Source organism: Pelodiscus sinensis, chromosome 18 (genome assembly GCF_052426305.1).
Source record: "Pelodiscus sinensis isolate ZL-2025 chromosome 18, ASM5242630v1, whole genome shotgun sequence".
Classification (NCBI taxonomy): Eukaryota; Metazoa; Chordata; order Testudines; family Trionychidae; genus Pelodiscus; species Pelodiscus sinensis.
In genome coordinates this window covers 31,380,422-31,395,961 of record NC_143069.1, presented here as the reverse complement: position 1 = coordinate 31,395,961, position 15,540 = coordinate 31,380,422, and the positions used below count along the sequence as shown (strand labels likewise).

Genomic DNA, 15,540 nt, shown 5'->3' with positions numbered 1-15,540 from the left:
TGACCCCCCCTGCCCCCTCTGCAGACAGTAACAGGATGGTATGTACTGGGAGGGGGGAGCTTCTGCAGGAGGCGATGGCTGGTATTTTTCCAGGGGGGAACTTCCCCAGCTCTGGGCTCAGAGCTGAACCTGCTTGGTGCAGCTAACCAACCCCTGGGGGGCAGTTGCAGCCGCGCCACCTGCTCCAGGCTCGCTGGCAGAGGAGCTGTCAGAGCCCACTGCACAGGAGTCCAAGCTGAGGACTGGAGAGCGCAGTCTGCTATCCCTGCCTCAGTTTCCCCATCAGATGGTGGACACTGCAGGGAGCCACACCACAATCCCCTGCCAGGGAGGGGGCACAAGGGCCTCCAATACAGGCTGGGGTTCAGTGGAGGGACGGAGCCACCTTTTATTCTCCATAGCTAAAGGGCCAGGCCTCCTCAGCAGCCACACTGCATGGTGGGCACCATTGGGGGTGGGGACATAAGAAACCAGAGGCAGAAGTGGAACTTGAAAGCCAGGAGTCCTGACTCCCAGCCCCCTTCCAGGAACCACTACACCCTGCTCCCCTCCCAGAGCCAGGAGCTAGACTTCCTTGCCCCCCCAACCACTAAATCCACAAGCCGGGCCTAGAGCACAGTGATTCTGAGGCTTTGCACCGTTCTTCCACCGCTGCAGCCGGAACCCAGGCCAGGCCAGGCACCCCCTCCTGTGAGTAAATGTGACCGGAGCCCCTGCCTTGGAGGCATTCAGGTCGCCCCTGGTACCTGCTGCTGCTAACACTGGGTGCTAAGGGGGGAGAGAGTCTTAACGTGGGACCCTGGCAGAGCAGCCAGCACCCTCCTTTAGAAGTGAGAAGGGCTCTGGCTCTTAAGGCCCCGGCCCAGCCAACCTTCCTGACCTGGGGGTGGCAAAGAGGGCAGCAGTCAGTGCTGGGACATCCCACCGGCTGCCGTGCTGTGATGCCCGTGTCCCTGCTGGGCCTGCCATGTGGCCCTGGTGCAGGGGCCACTGTGCCCAGGGCCTGCTGTTCAGCCCCCAGAGCTCAGTGCTTTTCCCTCTCGTCCCAGGCACGGGGCCTGCGCGCTAGCTGCGGATTGAACTGGGAGTTGTAGCGACGTTTCCTGTCATCCGCCTCCTCTTCCTCCTTGGGCTGTGGCTCCCCCAGCCGCCCAGCCAGCAGGGCTTCCGCCCGGGCTCGCTCAGCCTGCTCCCGCCGCAGCCGCTCCCGCCGCAGCTGCTCCAGGGAGAGGGAGGCAGAGCTGCAAGGACAAGCAGAAGGCAACCATAGACCTCTAAGCCCTGGGCTACCAGCTGGCCGCATGGTCCATGAGAACTACAACTCCCAGCATGCAATTCTCTCTCTCTCTCTCTCTCTCTCTCTCTCTCTCTCTCTCTCTCTGCAGGAGAGAGGTGATGCATGCTGGGACATTTAGGCTTCTATTTCCACACCTCCTTCCCAATACACCTGCAGCTGGGAACAAGGGAAGTAAATTGCATGCTGGTAAGTGTAGTCCTTGTGGCCTGCAGCATTGCATGCTGGGACTCTTAGTCCCTGAATCCCCTCTATGGTGCTACTCTTACTAGGTCACTGAAACCTAGCTCTGCCGGTATCCAGCTCACCCCACTGCCACCTTCTCCTCCGCTGGCCTCTCTTTCTCCTTCTTGCGCTTCTTCCCCTCCCCTTTCTTCTTGCGCAGGTGACTTTCCATCTCCCGCAGCGGGTCCAGCATGCCCTTCAGCTTTTCCTGCTTGGTCACAGCTGCTGCCTCCAGGCTACGGTCAGGGGCTTCCTGGTACCATGGCCGGCTGGTCTGCGCCTCAGCGGCGCTCTGCCCCAGATAGGTCAGCAGCCCAATAGCCTTCTCCTGGCGCTCCTGGTTGGGACAAAGCAGAACTGAATTGCCTAGAAGAGGGGGCAGCCTCATCTGTAAGGAGGCAGGGTGGGGCCGATCATGGCTCTGGGTGAGACTGAGTGTTTGCAGAGAGGGAAGAGGAACTGGGGGGCAGCCGACGGGATGGAGAACCGGTGGATGGGGGGAACCAGCGTGCAGGGCATGGAGCAGCACTGCCTTCTAGTGGTGTAAGAGCATGTTGGGGGAAGAGGGAGCCCTCAATTCTGTACACAGCCTCTTCCTCCTACAGGGAGCTGTGTTCATACCCACCCTCATCCCCTCTCCTCCAAGACACCAGGATCTGAAACTCAGCTGTACCCCAGCTCCTGTAACAGGGCAGGTGTAGCTACTCCATTGCACGACCCCCCACCCATCAATGCAGCTATGCGGGGGCAACGTAAGCCAGGGTGGAGCTCCCAGAGAATGCAGGTGCTGCTCCCCACCTCACCCCCCCCCTTACCTTTTCCTTGCGCTTCTCCTCCTCATATTCCTTGTTCCCGGCCTTGGAGCCCTTGCCCTCCTCCAGGTCCCGGAAGAGGTCGACGTGACGCGGCTCCTCATCGCAGGGGACCAGCGCCGAGCTGCCATCGGGCCCTGGCAGGGCAGACAGCCGCGCCTTCTTCCTCAGGAACTCGGTCCGTGCCTACAGGGCGAATTGGGGGCTGGGTGTGGGGCCAGCTCCACCGGGGGTGGCGGGGGCCCGGGTGGCCATGAGCTCAGTGCAGGGGATCTGGGGGGCCGTGGGGCTGAGGCCTAACGCACTCCCCTCACCTGGGGCAAGGGCAGAGTGGGCAGGGGCCAGTGATGTTACTGGTGCAGCATCTGCCACGCCAGCCCCCCATCCACTGAGGCATGTGGGATTAGAGACCTACCCCATGGAAGATGGTTTAGCTCAACCCCCCCTCCCCATTGGAATGGTTCAGCCCAGCTCCCTTCTGGTCTGCTTCACTCCCCCTGCCTTTGGAAATGGTTCAGCCCAGCTCCCTTCTGGTCTGCTTCACTCCCCCTGCCTTTGGAAATGGTTCAGCCCAGCTCCCTTCTGGTCTGCTTCACTCCCCCTGCCTTTGGAAATGGTTCAGCCCAGTTCCCCTTTCTTCTGCTTTCCCTCCCATATTTGAAAACGGTCAATCCCAGAGCTCCCTGCCTCTTTATCCCTACGCCGTTTAGAAATGGCTCAGCCCCGCTCCCGTTTCGTTTTCACTCCTTTTGGAAATGGTTTAACCCAGGTTCTTACCCCCCCCCCCAGACGCTTAAAAATAGTTCAACCCATGACCCCATGGCACGAGTGTCCACTGTCACGCATGCGCACTCGCGGCCGCTTGATGGCGTGCGCATGCGCAGTCATTCACCTCCTGTTCGGCCAGCAGCGCCCGAGCCTCCCGCTGTCGCTGCTCCTCCTGCGCCTGCGCCTCGTCCCGCCGCACGCGGGCCACATTGTCCTTGTTCCGCACGTGCCACGACTTCTTCGGCAGGATGTTCATGGTCCCCGCTCGGGTCCGCCCGGCGCCGCGCCACTTCAGCTTCCGGGTCAGCTCCGCGTTCCAGAGCCGCCCCCTTTCCCCCGCTCTGAATCCTGATTCGCGGGTCCTAGTCCCGCCCTCGCTCCCTGATTGGAGACCCAACGCAGCACCGCCCCTTTTGCCTGATTGGTCCCCATCCAACCTCCCGCCCGAGCTCTTCTCTCATTGGCCTATTGTAGCCACGCCCCTCAGCCAAGCTCTGATTGGGCCAAGCTGGACACAGGCACAGCCCCTTGTAGCCCATTGGACGGGCCAAGGTCCCATTTTCACACCTCCCCTCCCCCACCCTGGGGCTGTTGCCCCCCCCCCCGAGGAGTGAGACACTCCGGCCCCCTCCCCCATCTCTGTCCTCCCCTGCCCCCTCCCCCCTTCTCTGTCTGCCCCCCAGTGCCAGCCCCATCTGCAAACCAGCGGAACTCCTCGCCGCAGGACCCGCCCTTCCCCCAACACCAATGGGGAGACCAGCCTGAGCCTCCCCTCACCCCCACCCCCTGCGCTGCACCCCAGCTCTGGCAGCAGCCGGGTCACACGACGCTGCCAGGTGACCAGCCATTGGTCTGACACCGTATGGCCCTTCCTGGGTACCCAGCATGCACAGAATCACACGGCCTCCCTTGCAGCCGGGGGGAGAGCAGGGCAGAGATGTGAACAGTGGGCTCATTGGATAACCTTCACAGTTACACCCAGTCCCCCCCCCCTTCCCCTCTTTATCAGAGGCTGCAGTGTCGGGGGAGAGGTGGGAGCCAGCTTTTAAGCCTGCTTCCCACACGTACCAGCTCCCACAGATCCACCTGCCTCCCTCCATCCACCCCACTGCTGCTTCTGAGAGAGGCAGCAGCAAGGTGGGGGGGGGGGGAGTCAAGCATGCAGGAGCCAATGCTCACAGGCAGCACGCACAAGCCAGCTCCTGCCTCCATGAAACTTTAAGCGGTTACATGTTTACCTAAATAAACACATTCATTTTAACATCCCTAGGGCAGGAGACCAAGCACTCGCTGAAACAGTGGAAGTAGCAGGATGGATGGGACAAACCCACCACTACTTGCCTCTAGCCCTGAACGTAAGAACGGCCACACTGGGTCAGACCAAAGGTCCATCTAGCCCAGGATCTTATCTGCCGACAGTGGCCAATGGCAGATGCCCCAGAGGGAATGAACAAAACAGGAAATCATCAAATGAGCCCTCCCTTGTCACTCATTCCCAGCTTCTGACAGAGACTAGGGGGGAGAGCAAATTTACCTAATCTCCATAAATTTGCCTAGTAGTTGAACCTTGTCCTCAGACAGGGAGTTCCACAGATTGTGCACTGGGTGAAGAAAAACTTCCTTTTGTTTGTTTTAAACCTGCTACCTATTCATTTCATTTGGTGACCCCTAGTTCTTATGGGAACAAGTAAATGACTTTTCCTTATTCACTTTTTCCACACCAGTCATAATTTTATAGACCTCTCCTTATCCTCCCTTAGTCTCCTCGTTTCTAAGTTGACAAATCCCAGTCTTTTTAATCTCTCTTCATATGGGACCCATTCCAAATGCTCGATCCTTTTTGTTGCCCTTTTCTGAGCCCTGCACACCAGGCCTCCCCCCCCCCCACCCCTCCCCCCCCCCCCCCCGTGGCCACCTTGATTACTTACCCTTTGACCAAGTAGCATTCTATTTTTACTTTTTAATTTCAACCAAAAATGGTGCTTTCGTTGTAACTTTTTCCCACCACTTTTCCCAGCTGCAGAAAAATCAGAAGAGGGTTAAAAAATGTCTGGGGCAGGAGGTTGGGGGTGGGCGTCACACAGTGATTTAATAACATTAGGTGTGAGAGACTCAAAAAGTTACAATTTTATAAGATGTTAAATTGTTATCATTGGGGCACAAAATACACCTAGAAAGGGGCCTGAAATCAAACGCTGGGAAGTTCTCACGCAGGGTTTCTCGGGCTTGGCCTAGTTGTAAATGCCAATGATTGTCAATAGCAGTATCTCTTTTGGGGTTTGGGTGTGTGCGTACGATGAAATCAGCCTGAAAACCCCCAATCAGGGAGGGAGAGACGCAGGTCTCTGTCAAAACGGGGAGACGGATCAGGTCTTGTAGCTGGGGAATACCAGCGCAGCTACCCTGGACTGCGACAATGGAGTTCTGCAGCCAGCTGGCGGCAGGGGATTCACATGGGTCCACCGTTTGGAGGAAGTGGGGCTAGCCCGGGGCAGGAAAGAGAACACGAGAATGGAGTGTGGAATCCGGGCTCATTTCAAACACAAGGAATAACACCTCTCCTGAAAGGATGTCAGTCACGCGCCGGGTTCTACTTCACTTCCTGTCTGAAACTGAACAGTGGTGCTGGCTGGTGGTAAAGAGAAGCTGGTTCTTAGCACCAGGTCTCTGTATAAACGCCTTTGGGCACCACCTCAGAGGGGCCGTGTCGGGCGAGGGGACAGAAACAAGCTCTGGGCTCTTTGGGGGTTTCTGTCATTCCCCTCCAGCAGGGGGCAGTCTCGGCGCACAGGGAATCGGTGTCGCTGGCCGGGGAGGGATGGTCCAACAAGTTAGGTCAAGAACCCTCCGCAAATCAGCTGGCGGAGTTGTCTTGTTCCGGGAGGGGAAATCGTGGCGTCTGCTGCGCTCTCCTTAACTCAGCTCTGTGATCTGAGTCACTAAGAAAACTTTATTCCGCCCCTCCTGTGGGAGAAGAAAGGGTTAAAAAGCAGTGGGGAAACCCTAGGCATGGGTTCCCAAACTGGGGTGCGTACCCCCCTGGGGGGGGGTGAAGAAAATCCAGGGGGGATGCGAGGCGACCCAGCCTCCTCCCCCCCCCCCCATCAAGTTTTGCTGCCCTGGTCAGTTCCTTTTTTTTTTTTTTGCTCAACAAGTTTTGCTGTTATTTTTTGGGGGAGGGGGGGGCGTGAAGGTTTTTCAAAAATCAAAAAGGGGGCGTGATGCCGAAAAGTTTGGGAACCACTGTCCTAGAGAATAAGTACAGCCATCTAGGGCACTCCGAGGGCCCCTCTACCCTGGCATCCTGCCTCTGCCACAGCCCCGTCCCATCCACTTCGGAGCAGGTACCACGGCAGCCCCTAGTGGCCGAAGTGGGGCGTACACTGTTCCTCATTTATCCCTGTCAGTGTCCCATCCTGCCAGGCAGATCATCTTGCAGCAGGGAGTCCCACCGGCTAACGGTGATTTGAGACGGGAACCGGCTCTCCCGCAGCAGTGAAAAGCCCCGGGGCCCAATCGCCGCCCTTCTGTGCCAGCCAGTCCTCACCCTGAGGCCAGAGGGGAGCCAACGCCCCTAAAGGGGAAAGGCCCTGGGCCCCATTCTCTGAGCCAGCCAGCCACCCTAGAGGGGACAGGCGCCCTGACGTCACTCACCAGCCGGAGCTGCCCTTTGAGTTCCTTCACCAGGCGGCTGTAGGAATTAGCCAGGGCCATCAGGTAGAACATGAGGATGCTGCGGTGGGGGAAGGGAAGAGCAAAGGTCAGGAGGCTCGTGAGAGATGGGGGGTAGGGGCCGTGAGGCAGGGACCTGGCAAGGGGGGAATGTCAGAAGGGGGATTATCTGCGGAGCCAGCACAGAATTCTGTGTGTGTGTCTGTCCGTCCATCCCTGCTGGAGGGGACAGGCCCTGCTGTGTGTCCGTGTCCCTGCTGTCCAGGGTCAGACCTGCCCCCCTCCCCCCGAACCCCTGTGTGTCCTATCCCCCCTAGCGCCCCCGGCCCAGGGGGATTCCGCAGTGGCCCCTCACCACAGCAGCAGGAAGAGCGGCACGGCGAAGGCCAGCGAGCCCACAAACTGCAGGAACTCCCGGGCCACGCGGGGCAGGGCGTCGACGGCTGCCGAGAGGATGCTCCACATAGTCGGCTCGCCCCGGAAGGGGCCACAGGCCTGGGAGGGCTGGAGGCTGCGGGGGGGGGGAGGGGGAGGAGGAGAGTGTGAGCTGGAAGCAGAGGGGGAGGGGAGGGATGAGTCCAAGGCAGGGGAGCAGAGTCCAGACCCAGTGCTGGTCAGGGGCGGAGCAGCAGCAGCATCCTGGGGGATGGTCAGGGGAGGGGAGGGGGGGAGTTGTGACCTGTGGAGGGGGAAGATCAGGAGGGGTCAGGTTCTCAGGGTCACTCCAGGGCTGGGGGGGGAGAACTCTCAGGGTGGGGGCAACCAGAGGAGCTGAGGGGCTGAGTGAGGGGGCAGAGAACCCCATGGAGCTGCGGGGAAATCTTGGGACCAGATGAGGGGGTGGGGGCCCCAGGAAGCTGAGAAGGGGGTGGGGGACCTTGCAGGGGGGGCTAGGCAAGGGGGGGCAGGGACCCAGGGACCAGATGAGGGGGTGGGGGCCCCAGGAAGCTGGGGAGGAGGTGGGGGACCTTGCAGGGGGGCTAGGCAAGGGGGGGCAGGGACCCAGGGACCAGATGAGAGGGTGGGGGCCCCAGGAAGCTGGGGAGGAGGTGGGGGACCTTGCCAGGGGGGCTAGGCAAGGGGGGGCAGGGACCCCAGGGAGCTGAGGGGGGGTGGAGACCCCAGAGAACTGTGGGAACGGGGCCGGGGAGGGGGCACTCACACAAAGACGCTGTAGAGGACGGGCACCCAGGAGATGGCCAGGCCCAGCAGCAGAACCAGCAGGAAGAAGAAGCTGGAGCTGGAGGCGCGGAAGGTGCGGTCGGCCGGGCGGCAGTTCGAGAACAGGGTGAACTGGGGGCGGAGGGAGACACGTGGGCCTGGGGCCATGAGCCCCCCGCCCGGAGCCAGGAGAGAACCCAGGCTGCCGAGCTCCCAGCCTGCTCCGCTCTAACCACTAGGCCCCACCCCCGTCCCCAAGCTGGGGACCCAGGCGCCCGGTTCTCACCTTCTTGAGGTAGAAGAGCAGGACGAACTTGGCGCTGTTGAGCAAGGGCAGCAGAGGGGAGAAGGCGGCGCCCACCCAGCACACGGTCTGGCTGTACACCAGGTCCAGCACGTTGGGGGGCACCAGGAACTCCTGCGGGCCCAACAGCCGGGCCAGGGGGGCGGGGCCATGGGTCACCAGCAGCCTGGGGGCAGCAAGAGGGGGTGAGGGGCTGGTGGACACCCCCCCAGCCCTACCCCACAGCTCCCCACCCCAGCCACTGCCCCCCACCCTGAGCCCTGCCTCCTGCCCCAACCCCGGCCCAGCCCTGCCCTCTGGCCTGCCCCAAACCCCATAGCTACCCCACTCTCTCTAGGGCCTCCCCTGTATGGCCACTGATCCTCACCCCCACCCCTAGAACACCCCCCAACGCCCACCACTCACTTCCTGGGGAATTCCACCAGCAGCAGCACCAGCAGCACCACGAGGAAGTCGAAGAGCAGCAGTTTGTACATCTCCCGCCCCACGCTGGTCTCCCAACACTGCGGGGAGACGAGGCCTGTCAGCGCCCTAGGACCCAGGCGCTCAGGTTCCCAGCCCTGCCCCCACCACTAGACCTCACTGCCCGCCCCGCACCAGGAGAGAACCCGGGCTCCCAGCCCTCCCCGCTCCAACCACCAGGCCCCACTGCCCTCCCCGAGCCAGGACGTCCGGCGCTGACCGGGTGCTCCTGGTGGTTGTAGCGGCAGGTCAGGCAGGCGGCGCTGTCCAGGTCCCCGTGGCAGGTGATCTGGGTCCAAAGCGAGACGAGCAGAACCACGAGGCTGGAGAGACGCAGGAACACGGTCCTGCCAGAGAGAGAGGGGCTGAGTCTGCGCAAGTGGGACCCCCCGGCCCGGCTCCGGACAAGGCCCCTCTGGGGAGCTGGTTTTACAGAGACCCCTGGGGGTGGGGCCAGAGCTGGGTATCTGGGACCCCCGGCTCAGCCCTGTCCCTAGGGAAGGGGTGGGGTGGGGGTGAGTATCCGGGACCCCTGGCCTGGCGTTACCCCTGGGGGTGGGGTGGGGGCGAGTATCCAGGACCCCTGGCCTGGCGTTGCCCCTGGGGGTGGGGTGGGGGTGAGTATCTGGGACCTGGCCTGGCGTTACCCCTGGGGGTGGGGTGGGGGTGAGTATCCAAGACCCCTGGCCTGGCCTTGCCCCTGGGGGTGGGGTGGGGGTGAGTATCTGGGACCCCTGGCCTGGCCTTGCCCCTGGGGGTGGGGTGGGGGTGAGTATCCGGGACCCCTGGCCTGGCGTTACCCCTGGGGGTGGGGTGGGGGTGAGTATCCGGGACCCCTGGCCTGGCATTGCCCCTGGGGGTGGGGTGGGGGTGAGTATCTGGGACCCCTGGCCTGGCGTTACCCCTGGGGGTGGGGTGGGGGTGAGTATCCGGGACCCCTGGCCTGGCGTTGCCCCTGGGGGTGGGGTGGGGGTGAGTATCCGGGACCCCTGGCCTGGCATTGCCCCTGGGGGTGGGGTGGGGGTGAGTATCCGGGACCCCTGGCCTGGCGTTACCCCTGGGGGTGGGGTGGGGGTGAGTATCCGGGACCCCTGGCCTGGCGTTTCCCCTGGGGGTGGGGTGGGGATGAGTATCCGGGACCCCTGGCCTGGCGTTACCCCTGGGGGTGGGGTGGGGGTGAGTATCCGGGACCCCTGGCCTGGCGTTACCCCTGGGGGTGGGGTGGGGGTGAGTATCCGGGACCCCTGGCCTGGCATTGCCCCTGGGGGTGGGGTGGGGGTGAGTATCCGGGACCCCTGGCCTGGCGTTACCCCTGGGGGTGGGGTGGGGGTGAGTATCCGGGACCCCTGGCCTGGAGTTGCCCCATGGGGCTGGCTGCGCCCCCGCCGGTACCTCAGCAGGGTGAGTTTGATCTCCAGGCTCAGCGGGTATTTCTCCAGGCGGACGAGCAGGCCGAAGGCCAGCGGCACCAGCTGGTTGGCGACCGTGATGACTATGGAGGGCAGATAGGCCACCAGCAGCCCCAGGAAGAACCCCTGCTGGCTAGGGCCAGTGTCCTGCGGGGAAGTGGGGGGGGGGGGGGGGGGTCACTGTGGGTCAGAGCAGAATCCCCTCCCCCTACAAGGGCGGGGAGCCAGGTTAGCGCCAGTGCCCCCCACGGCAGGAGGCCTGTCGGCTCTGGGGCGAGGGGCCACAGGGGCGTGGCCGAGCTGGGGGCTGCGGGTGAAGAGTGAGGGGGGCCTGTGGGGGGACACGGGGGCTGTGGGGGGCGCAGGGGCGGGTGGGGGAGTGGTGTGTGGAGTGGGGGGGCTGTGGGGGGTGCAGGGGCGGGTGGGGAGTGGTGTGTGGAGTGGGGGGGCTGTGGGGGGGCTGGAGTGGGGGGGGTGGGGGGCGGGGGCGGGTGGGGAGGGGGGGGTGGGGGGGTGTGCAGAGTGGGGGGGACTGTGTGGGGGGGCAGGGGTTTTCGGGGGGTCGTGGGGGATGCGGAGGTTGGGGGGGGCTCACCTGGGCGTACTGGGTGGCCCGGTAGATGCAGTAGAAGGCTGCCCCCAGCAGCAGCAGCACCAGCAGGTTGAGGACCCCGCGCAGGCCGTACAGGGCGGCTCGCTGGCCCATGGTGCGCTGGGCCATGCGGCGCCGCAAGGTCTGCTCCTCCAAGTCCATCTGGGGGAGACGCCGTCAGAGCCGCCCCGCCCCCATGCCCGGCCCCCTCCCTGCCCCCCATACCCAGCCCCCTTTTTTCCCCCATGCCTGGACCCCTCCCTGCCCCCCATACCCGGCCCCCTTTTTTCCCCCATGCCTGGACCCCTCCCCACTCCCCATACCTGTCCCCTTCCCTCTTTGCCCTCCCACTGCTAATCCTCTTCCTGCCCTGGACCCCCATACCCAGCCCCCCCCCCCCACCCCATTCCTGCCCCCCAGCCATGCCTCCCTCGCCTACCCATCAGCCCCCTCTCCAGCCCCCCAATCACACTCCAACCCCCACCCTCCTCTGCCCCAGAGCCCCGGCCATTCCCACTCCCTGACCCGCAGCTCGTAGCGCAGGCTGTTGTGTTTCATGTGCACTGCGGTGCCCGGCGCCAGGCAGAAATCCCAGCCGGCGAAGACCTTGTTGCTGTAGGTGCTGAGCGCCCCGCTCTCGCTCACCAGGCTGCGCTTCAGGAGCTGGACGGCCCTGGGGGGAGAGCCACGAGGCCAGGGTGACGGCCTCCAGGAGATGGCGAAATGCAGCCAGACAGTGGCTGGGTAGACGGTGACCCCTCCCCCAGCCCTGGGCTATGGGCCCTTTGGGGCGGGGCTGGCCCCACGCAGGCAGGCGTCTCACCTGTAGACCACCAAGAGCAGGCAGACGGACAAGTAGCCGAGGACGCTGAGGAGATAGGCCAGCGGCAGGTTGTAGGAGAAGCCCACGAAATCCACGGCCGAGTTTCGGTAATAACCGTAGAACAGGTAGGTGAGCTCCATGAACCCCTGAAAGAGACCCGGCCTGAGTGGGGGGCACCACTAGGGGGCGCTGCCTGGGAGGGCGGGGAATGGGGCAGGGGCCTGTCCCCTCCAGGGGGCGCCAGCTCCCATCCACGGGATCCTTGGGAGATGGGCCAGGGCTGGGGGTCTCACCGTGCCAGAGAGCAGGTCCATGATGTAGGTGAAGTAGCTGACCAGGCCGTGCTTGGTGGGGTCGTATTGCAGGCAGACGCTGTTCACTGGAGGGGAGAGAAGGGGGTGAGAGCCCCACAACCAAACACCCTCTGGGTCACCCCCTGTTCCTGGACTGGGGACCCAGGTGTTCGAGTGCCAGTCAAGAAGCTATTCCTCCCCCACCCTTTTTTTTGCAGGGGATGGGACCCAGGCGTCCGGGCTGCCATACGGGGTGGGGGAATCTCCCCGGGGGGGGTGGGGGCAGGCATCCAGGCTGCCATACAGGGTGGGGGAATTCCCCGGGGGGAGCAGGTGTCCAGGCTGCCATGGGGGGTGGGGGAGGATCTCCCATGGGGGACCCTGGCGTCCGGGATGCCATGAGGGGTGGAGGAATCTTCTGGGGGGGGGGGAGGCATCCGGGCTGCCATATGGGGTGGGGGAATCTCCCCGGGGGGGCGGGGGCAGGCATCCAGGCTGCTATATGGGGTGGGGGACTCCCCCGGGAGGAGCAGGTGTCCAGGCTGCCATGGGGGGTGGGGGAGGATCTCCCATGGGGGAACCTGGCGTCCGGGGCGGCCATGCCTGTGGCGTTCTGCCCGCGCTGGGTCTGGTTCAGCTGCAGCGCCTCGAAGGCGGCGTTGGGGGCCACCACAAAGCCCAGCTGCAGCAGGGCCCCCCCGAGGTTCAGCAGCACCAGGAAGCGCAGGAAGTTGAAATACGACTGGATCCCGGTGCCGAAGTGACCTGAGGGGGCAAAGGGCAGCGTCACCCCAGCAGTGAGTCTCAAGCGCCAGGCTCCCCCGCACGAGGGGGGCCCAGCAGAGAGAGGGCCCCAGGGCTCCCAACGCGGGGGGGGGCCTCCTACCTTCAATGCGGTGCAGGGAATTCCTCCACACCTGGGCGTACAGCAAGGCGCCCCCCACCTGCCCCTGGAGGCGGCGCGTCCCCAGCCGCCACCGCTCCCAGCGGCTCCGTCTCCAGGCCGCCTGCTGCTCCCGGAGCCTGCCGGGGTGTGGGGCAGTCAGAGGGGGGGAGACCAGGGCACACCCGTGCCCCCCCCCCGCTCTAACCACTAGACCCCACTCCCCTCCCAGGGCCAGAAGATAACACCCAGGCATCCTGGCTCCCAGCTGCCCCCCAGCCAGGAAGGAACCCAGGCGTCCGGCTGGGCAGGGGGTACCTGAGCCTCCGTTTCTCCACCATGCAGAGGGGCAGCTGCTTCAAGGGAACCGATTCCTGCTCCCCAGCTCCATCCCCGTCCGGCTCCTGGGGGGGCCCCGAGGGATCCCCCTGGTCCAGGGCAGCCCCCCATGCCTTGGCCGCGTTGCCACGGAAACGCAGGGTCGCGTTGCTTGGCAACTGGAGGAAGAGGGATGAGGGGGGCTGCTGCCCCCAGTCGCTATCATCTGGGCAGGGAGCAAAAGGGGTTAGTGGGGAGAGAAAGTGAGCCCCTCCCCCCGCACTGTGTGTCCAGGGAGGGGACCCAGGAGTCCAGGTCCTGGGGGGGGGTGTGTGCTGGGGGCAGGACCCAGGAGTCCAGCTACTGGGGGGGGGGGGGCTGTGTGTGCTGGGGGCAGGACCCAGGAGTCCAGGTACGGGGGGGCTGTGTGTGCTGGGGGCAGGACCCAGGAGTCCAGGTACGGGGGGGCTGTGTGTGCTGGGGGCAGGACCCAGGAGTCCAGGTACAGGAGGGGGCTGTGTGTGCTGGGGGCAGGACCCAGGAGTCCAGGTACGGGGGGGGGGCTGTGTGTGCTGGGGGCAGGACCCAGGAGTCCAGGTACGGGGGGGGGCTGTGTGTGCTGGGGGCAGGACCCAGGAGTCCAGGTACGGGGGGGGGGGCTGTGTGTGCTGGGGGCAGGACCCAGGAGTCCAGGATACGGGGGGGGGGGGGCCTGTGTGTGCTGGGGGCAGGACCCAGGAGTCCAGGTACGGGGGGGGGGGCTGTGTGTGCTGGGGGCAGGACCCAGGAGTCCAGGTACGGGGGGGGGGGCTGTGTGTGCTGGGGGCAGGACCCAGGAGTCCAGGTACGGGGGGGGGGGGGCTGTGTGCTGGGGGCAGGACCCAGGAGTCCAGGTACAGGAGGGGGGGCTGTGTGTGCTGGGGGCAGGACCCAGGAGTCCAGGTACTGGAGGGGGCTGTGTGTGCTGGGGACAGGACCCAGGAGTCCAGGTACGGGGGGGGGGGGGGCTGTGTGTGCTGGGGACAGGACCCAGGAGTCCAGGTACAGGAGGGGGGCTGTGTGTGCTGGGGACAGGACCCAGGAGTCCAGGTACAGGAGGGGGGCTGTGTGTGCTGGGGGCAGGACCCAGGAGTCCAGGTACGGGGGGGGGGGCTGTGTGTGCTGGGGACAGGACCCAGGAGTCCAGGTACAGGAGGGGGGGCTGTGTGTGCTGGGGACAGGACCCAGGAGTCCAGGTACAGGAGGGGGGCTGTGTGTGCTGGGGGCAGGACCCAGGAGTCCAGGTACAGGAGGGGGGGGTCTGTGTGTGCTGGGGGCAGGACCCAGGAGTCCAGGTACGGGGGGGGGGGCTGTGTGTGCTGGGGACAGGACCCAGGAGTCCAGGTACAGGAGGGGGGCTGTGTGTGCTGGGGACAGGACCCAGGAGTCCAGGTACTGGAGGGGGGCTGTGTGTGCTGGGGACAGGACCCAGGAGTCCAGGTACTGGAGGGGGGCTGTGTGTGCTGGGGGCAGGACCCAGGAGTCCAGGTACGGGGGGGGGGCTGTGTGTGCTGGGGACAGGACCCAGGAGTCCAGGTACTGGAGGGGGGCTGTGTGTGCTGGGGACAGGACCCAGGAGTCCAGGTACAGGAGGGGGGCTGTGTGTGCTGGGGGCAGGACCCAGGAGTCCAGGTACGGGGGGGGGGCTGTGTGTGCTGGGGACAGGACCCAGGAGTCCAGGTACAGGAGGGGGGCTGTGTGTGCTGGGGGCAGGACCCAGGAGTCCAGCTACTGGGGGGGGGGGGTGTGTGCTGGGGGCAGGACCCAGGAGTCCAGGTACGGGGGGGCTGTGTGTGCTGGGGGCAGGACCCAGGAGTCCAGGTACGGGGGGGGTCTGTGTGTGCTGGGGGCAGGACCCAGGAGTCCAGGTACTGGGGGGGGGGGGCTGTGTGTGCTGGGGGCAGGACCCAGGAGTCCAGGTACAGGGGGGGGGCTGTGTGTGCTGGGGGCAGGACCCAGGAGTCCAGGTACTGGGGGTGGGGGGGGCTGTGTGTGCTGGGGGCAGGACCCAGGAGTCCAGGTACTGGGGGGGGGCTGTGTGTGCTGGGGGCAGGACCCAGGAGTCCAGGTACAGGGGGGGGGGCTGTGTGTGCTGGGGGCAGGACCCAGGAGTCCAGGATACGGGGGGGGGGGGACCCAGAGGTCCGGGATATCCGGGGGATAGTCTGGGACCCAAGTCCATGTACGGGGGGGGGTTGCTGGGGGCAGGACCCAGACTTCGGGTTAGTTGGGGCGGGAGGCTGAGACCCAGGAGTCCCGGGGGGGGGGGGTCTGGGACCCAGGGCTTCCGGAGAGGGGGGGGGGGCTCCGCACCTGTCCCGTCGCGGCCCGGCTGCCCCCGTCGCGGCTCCATTGCCTCCGGGAAGCAGGAAACGCGGCGGCTTAATCATTGTCCCGGCGGCGGGGCGCGGCGCAGCCCGGGGGGGGGGGGGACTGGCCCCGACCCCTTTGATAGAGCTGGGGGTCGGGGGGCTGGTGCACGGGG

General features: G+C 64.9%; 2 protein-coding genes across 2 annotated transcripts; both read right to left on the bottom strand.

Moving 5' to 3' along the window:
* Positions 1–146: 146 nt before the first annotated feature.
* Positions 147–3,449, bottom strand: LENG1 (leukocyte receptor cluster member 1). Its single transcript, XM_075915330.2, has 4 exons — positions 3,224–3,449; positions 2,335–2,517; positions 1,603–1,856; positions 147–1,241 (listed from the first exon to the last, which is right to left on the bottom strand). Exons 1-4 carry the CDS (start codon positions 3,353–3,355, stop codon positions 1,025–1,027), a joined length of 786 nt encoding a protein of 261 aa, XP_075771445.2. The 5' UTR covers positions 3,356–3,449; the 3' UTR covers positions 147–1,024.
* A 1,713-nt stretch (positions 3,450–5,162) lies between these two features.
* Positions 5,163–15,469, bottom strand: TMC4 (transmembrane channel like 4). The gene is made up of 16 exons (XM_075915342.2): positions 15,369–15,469; positions 13,017–13,242; positions 12,702–12,838; positions 12,419–12,580; positions 11,816–11,901; positions 11,523–11,668; positions 11,225–11,372; positions 10,703–10,861; positions 10,091–10,254; positions 8,919–9,045; positions 8,642–8,739; positions 8,219–8,402; positions 7,934–8,064; positions 7,127–7,282; positions 6,754–6,832; positions 5,163–6,063 (listed from the first exon to the last, which is right to left on the bottom strand). The coding sequence occupies exons 1-16, from the start codon at positions 15,406–15,408 to the stop codon at positions 6,013–6,015; spliced, it is 2,094 nt and encodes a 697-aa protein (XP_075771457.2). The 5' UTR covers positions 15,409–15,469; the 3' UTR covers positions 5,163–6,012.
* Between the last annotated feature and the right edge of the window lie 71 nt (positions 15,470–15,540).

Coding starts and splice junctions, on each gene's coding strand:
- LENG1 (XM_075915330.2), bottom strand. CDS start 3,355: ATGAACATCCTGCCGAAGAAGTCGTGGCACGTGCGGAACAAGGACAAT. Junction 2,518..3,223: donor CGCTGCTGGCCGAACAGGAG/GTGAATGACTGC, acceptor TTCGCCCTGTAG/GCACGGACCGAGTTCCTGAG. Junction 1,242..1,602: donor GAGGAGAAGGTGGCAGTGGG/GTGAGCTGGATA, acceptor TTGTCCTTGCAG/CTCTGCCTCCCTCTCCCTGG.
- TMC4 (XM_075915342.2), bottom strand. CDS start 15,408: ATGGAGCCGCGACGGGGGCAGCCGGGCCGCGACGGGACAG. Junction 13,243..15,368: donor GCCGGGCCGCGACGGGACAG/GTGCGGAGCCCC, acceptor CTCCCTGCCCAG/ATGATAGCGACTGGGGGCAG. Junction 6,833..7,126: donor CCGCTCTTCCTGCTGCTGTG/GTGAGGGGCCAC, acceptor CCCCCACCGCAG/CATCCTCATGTTCTACCTGA.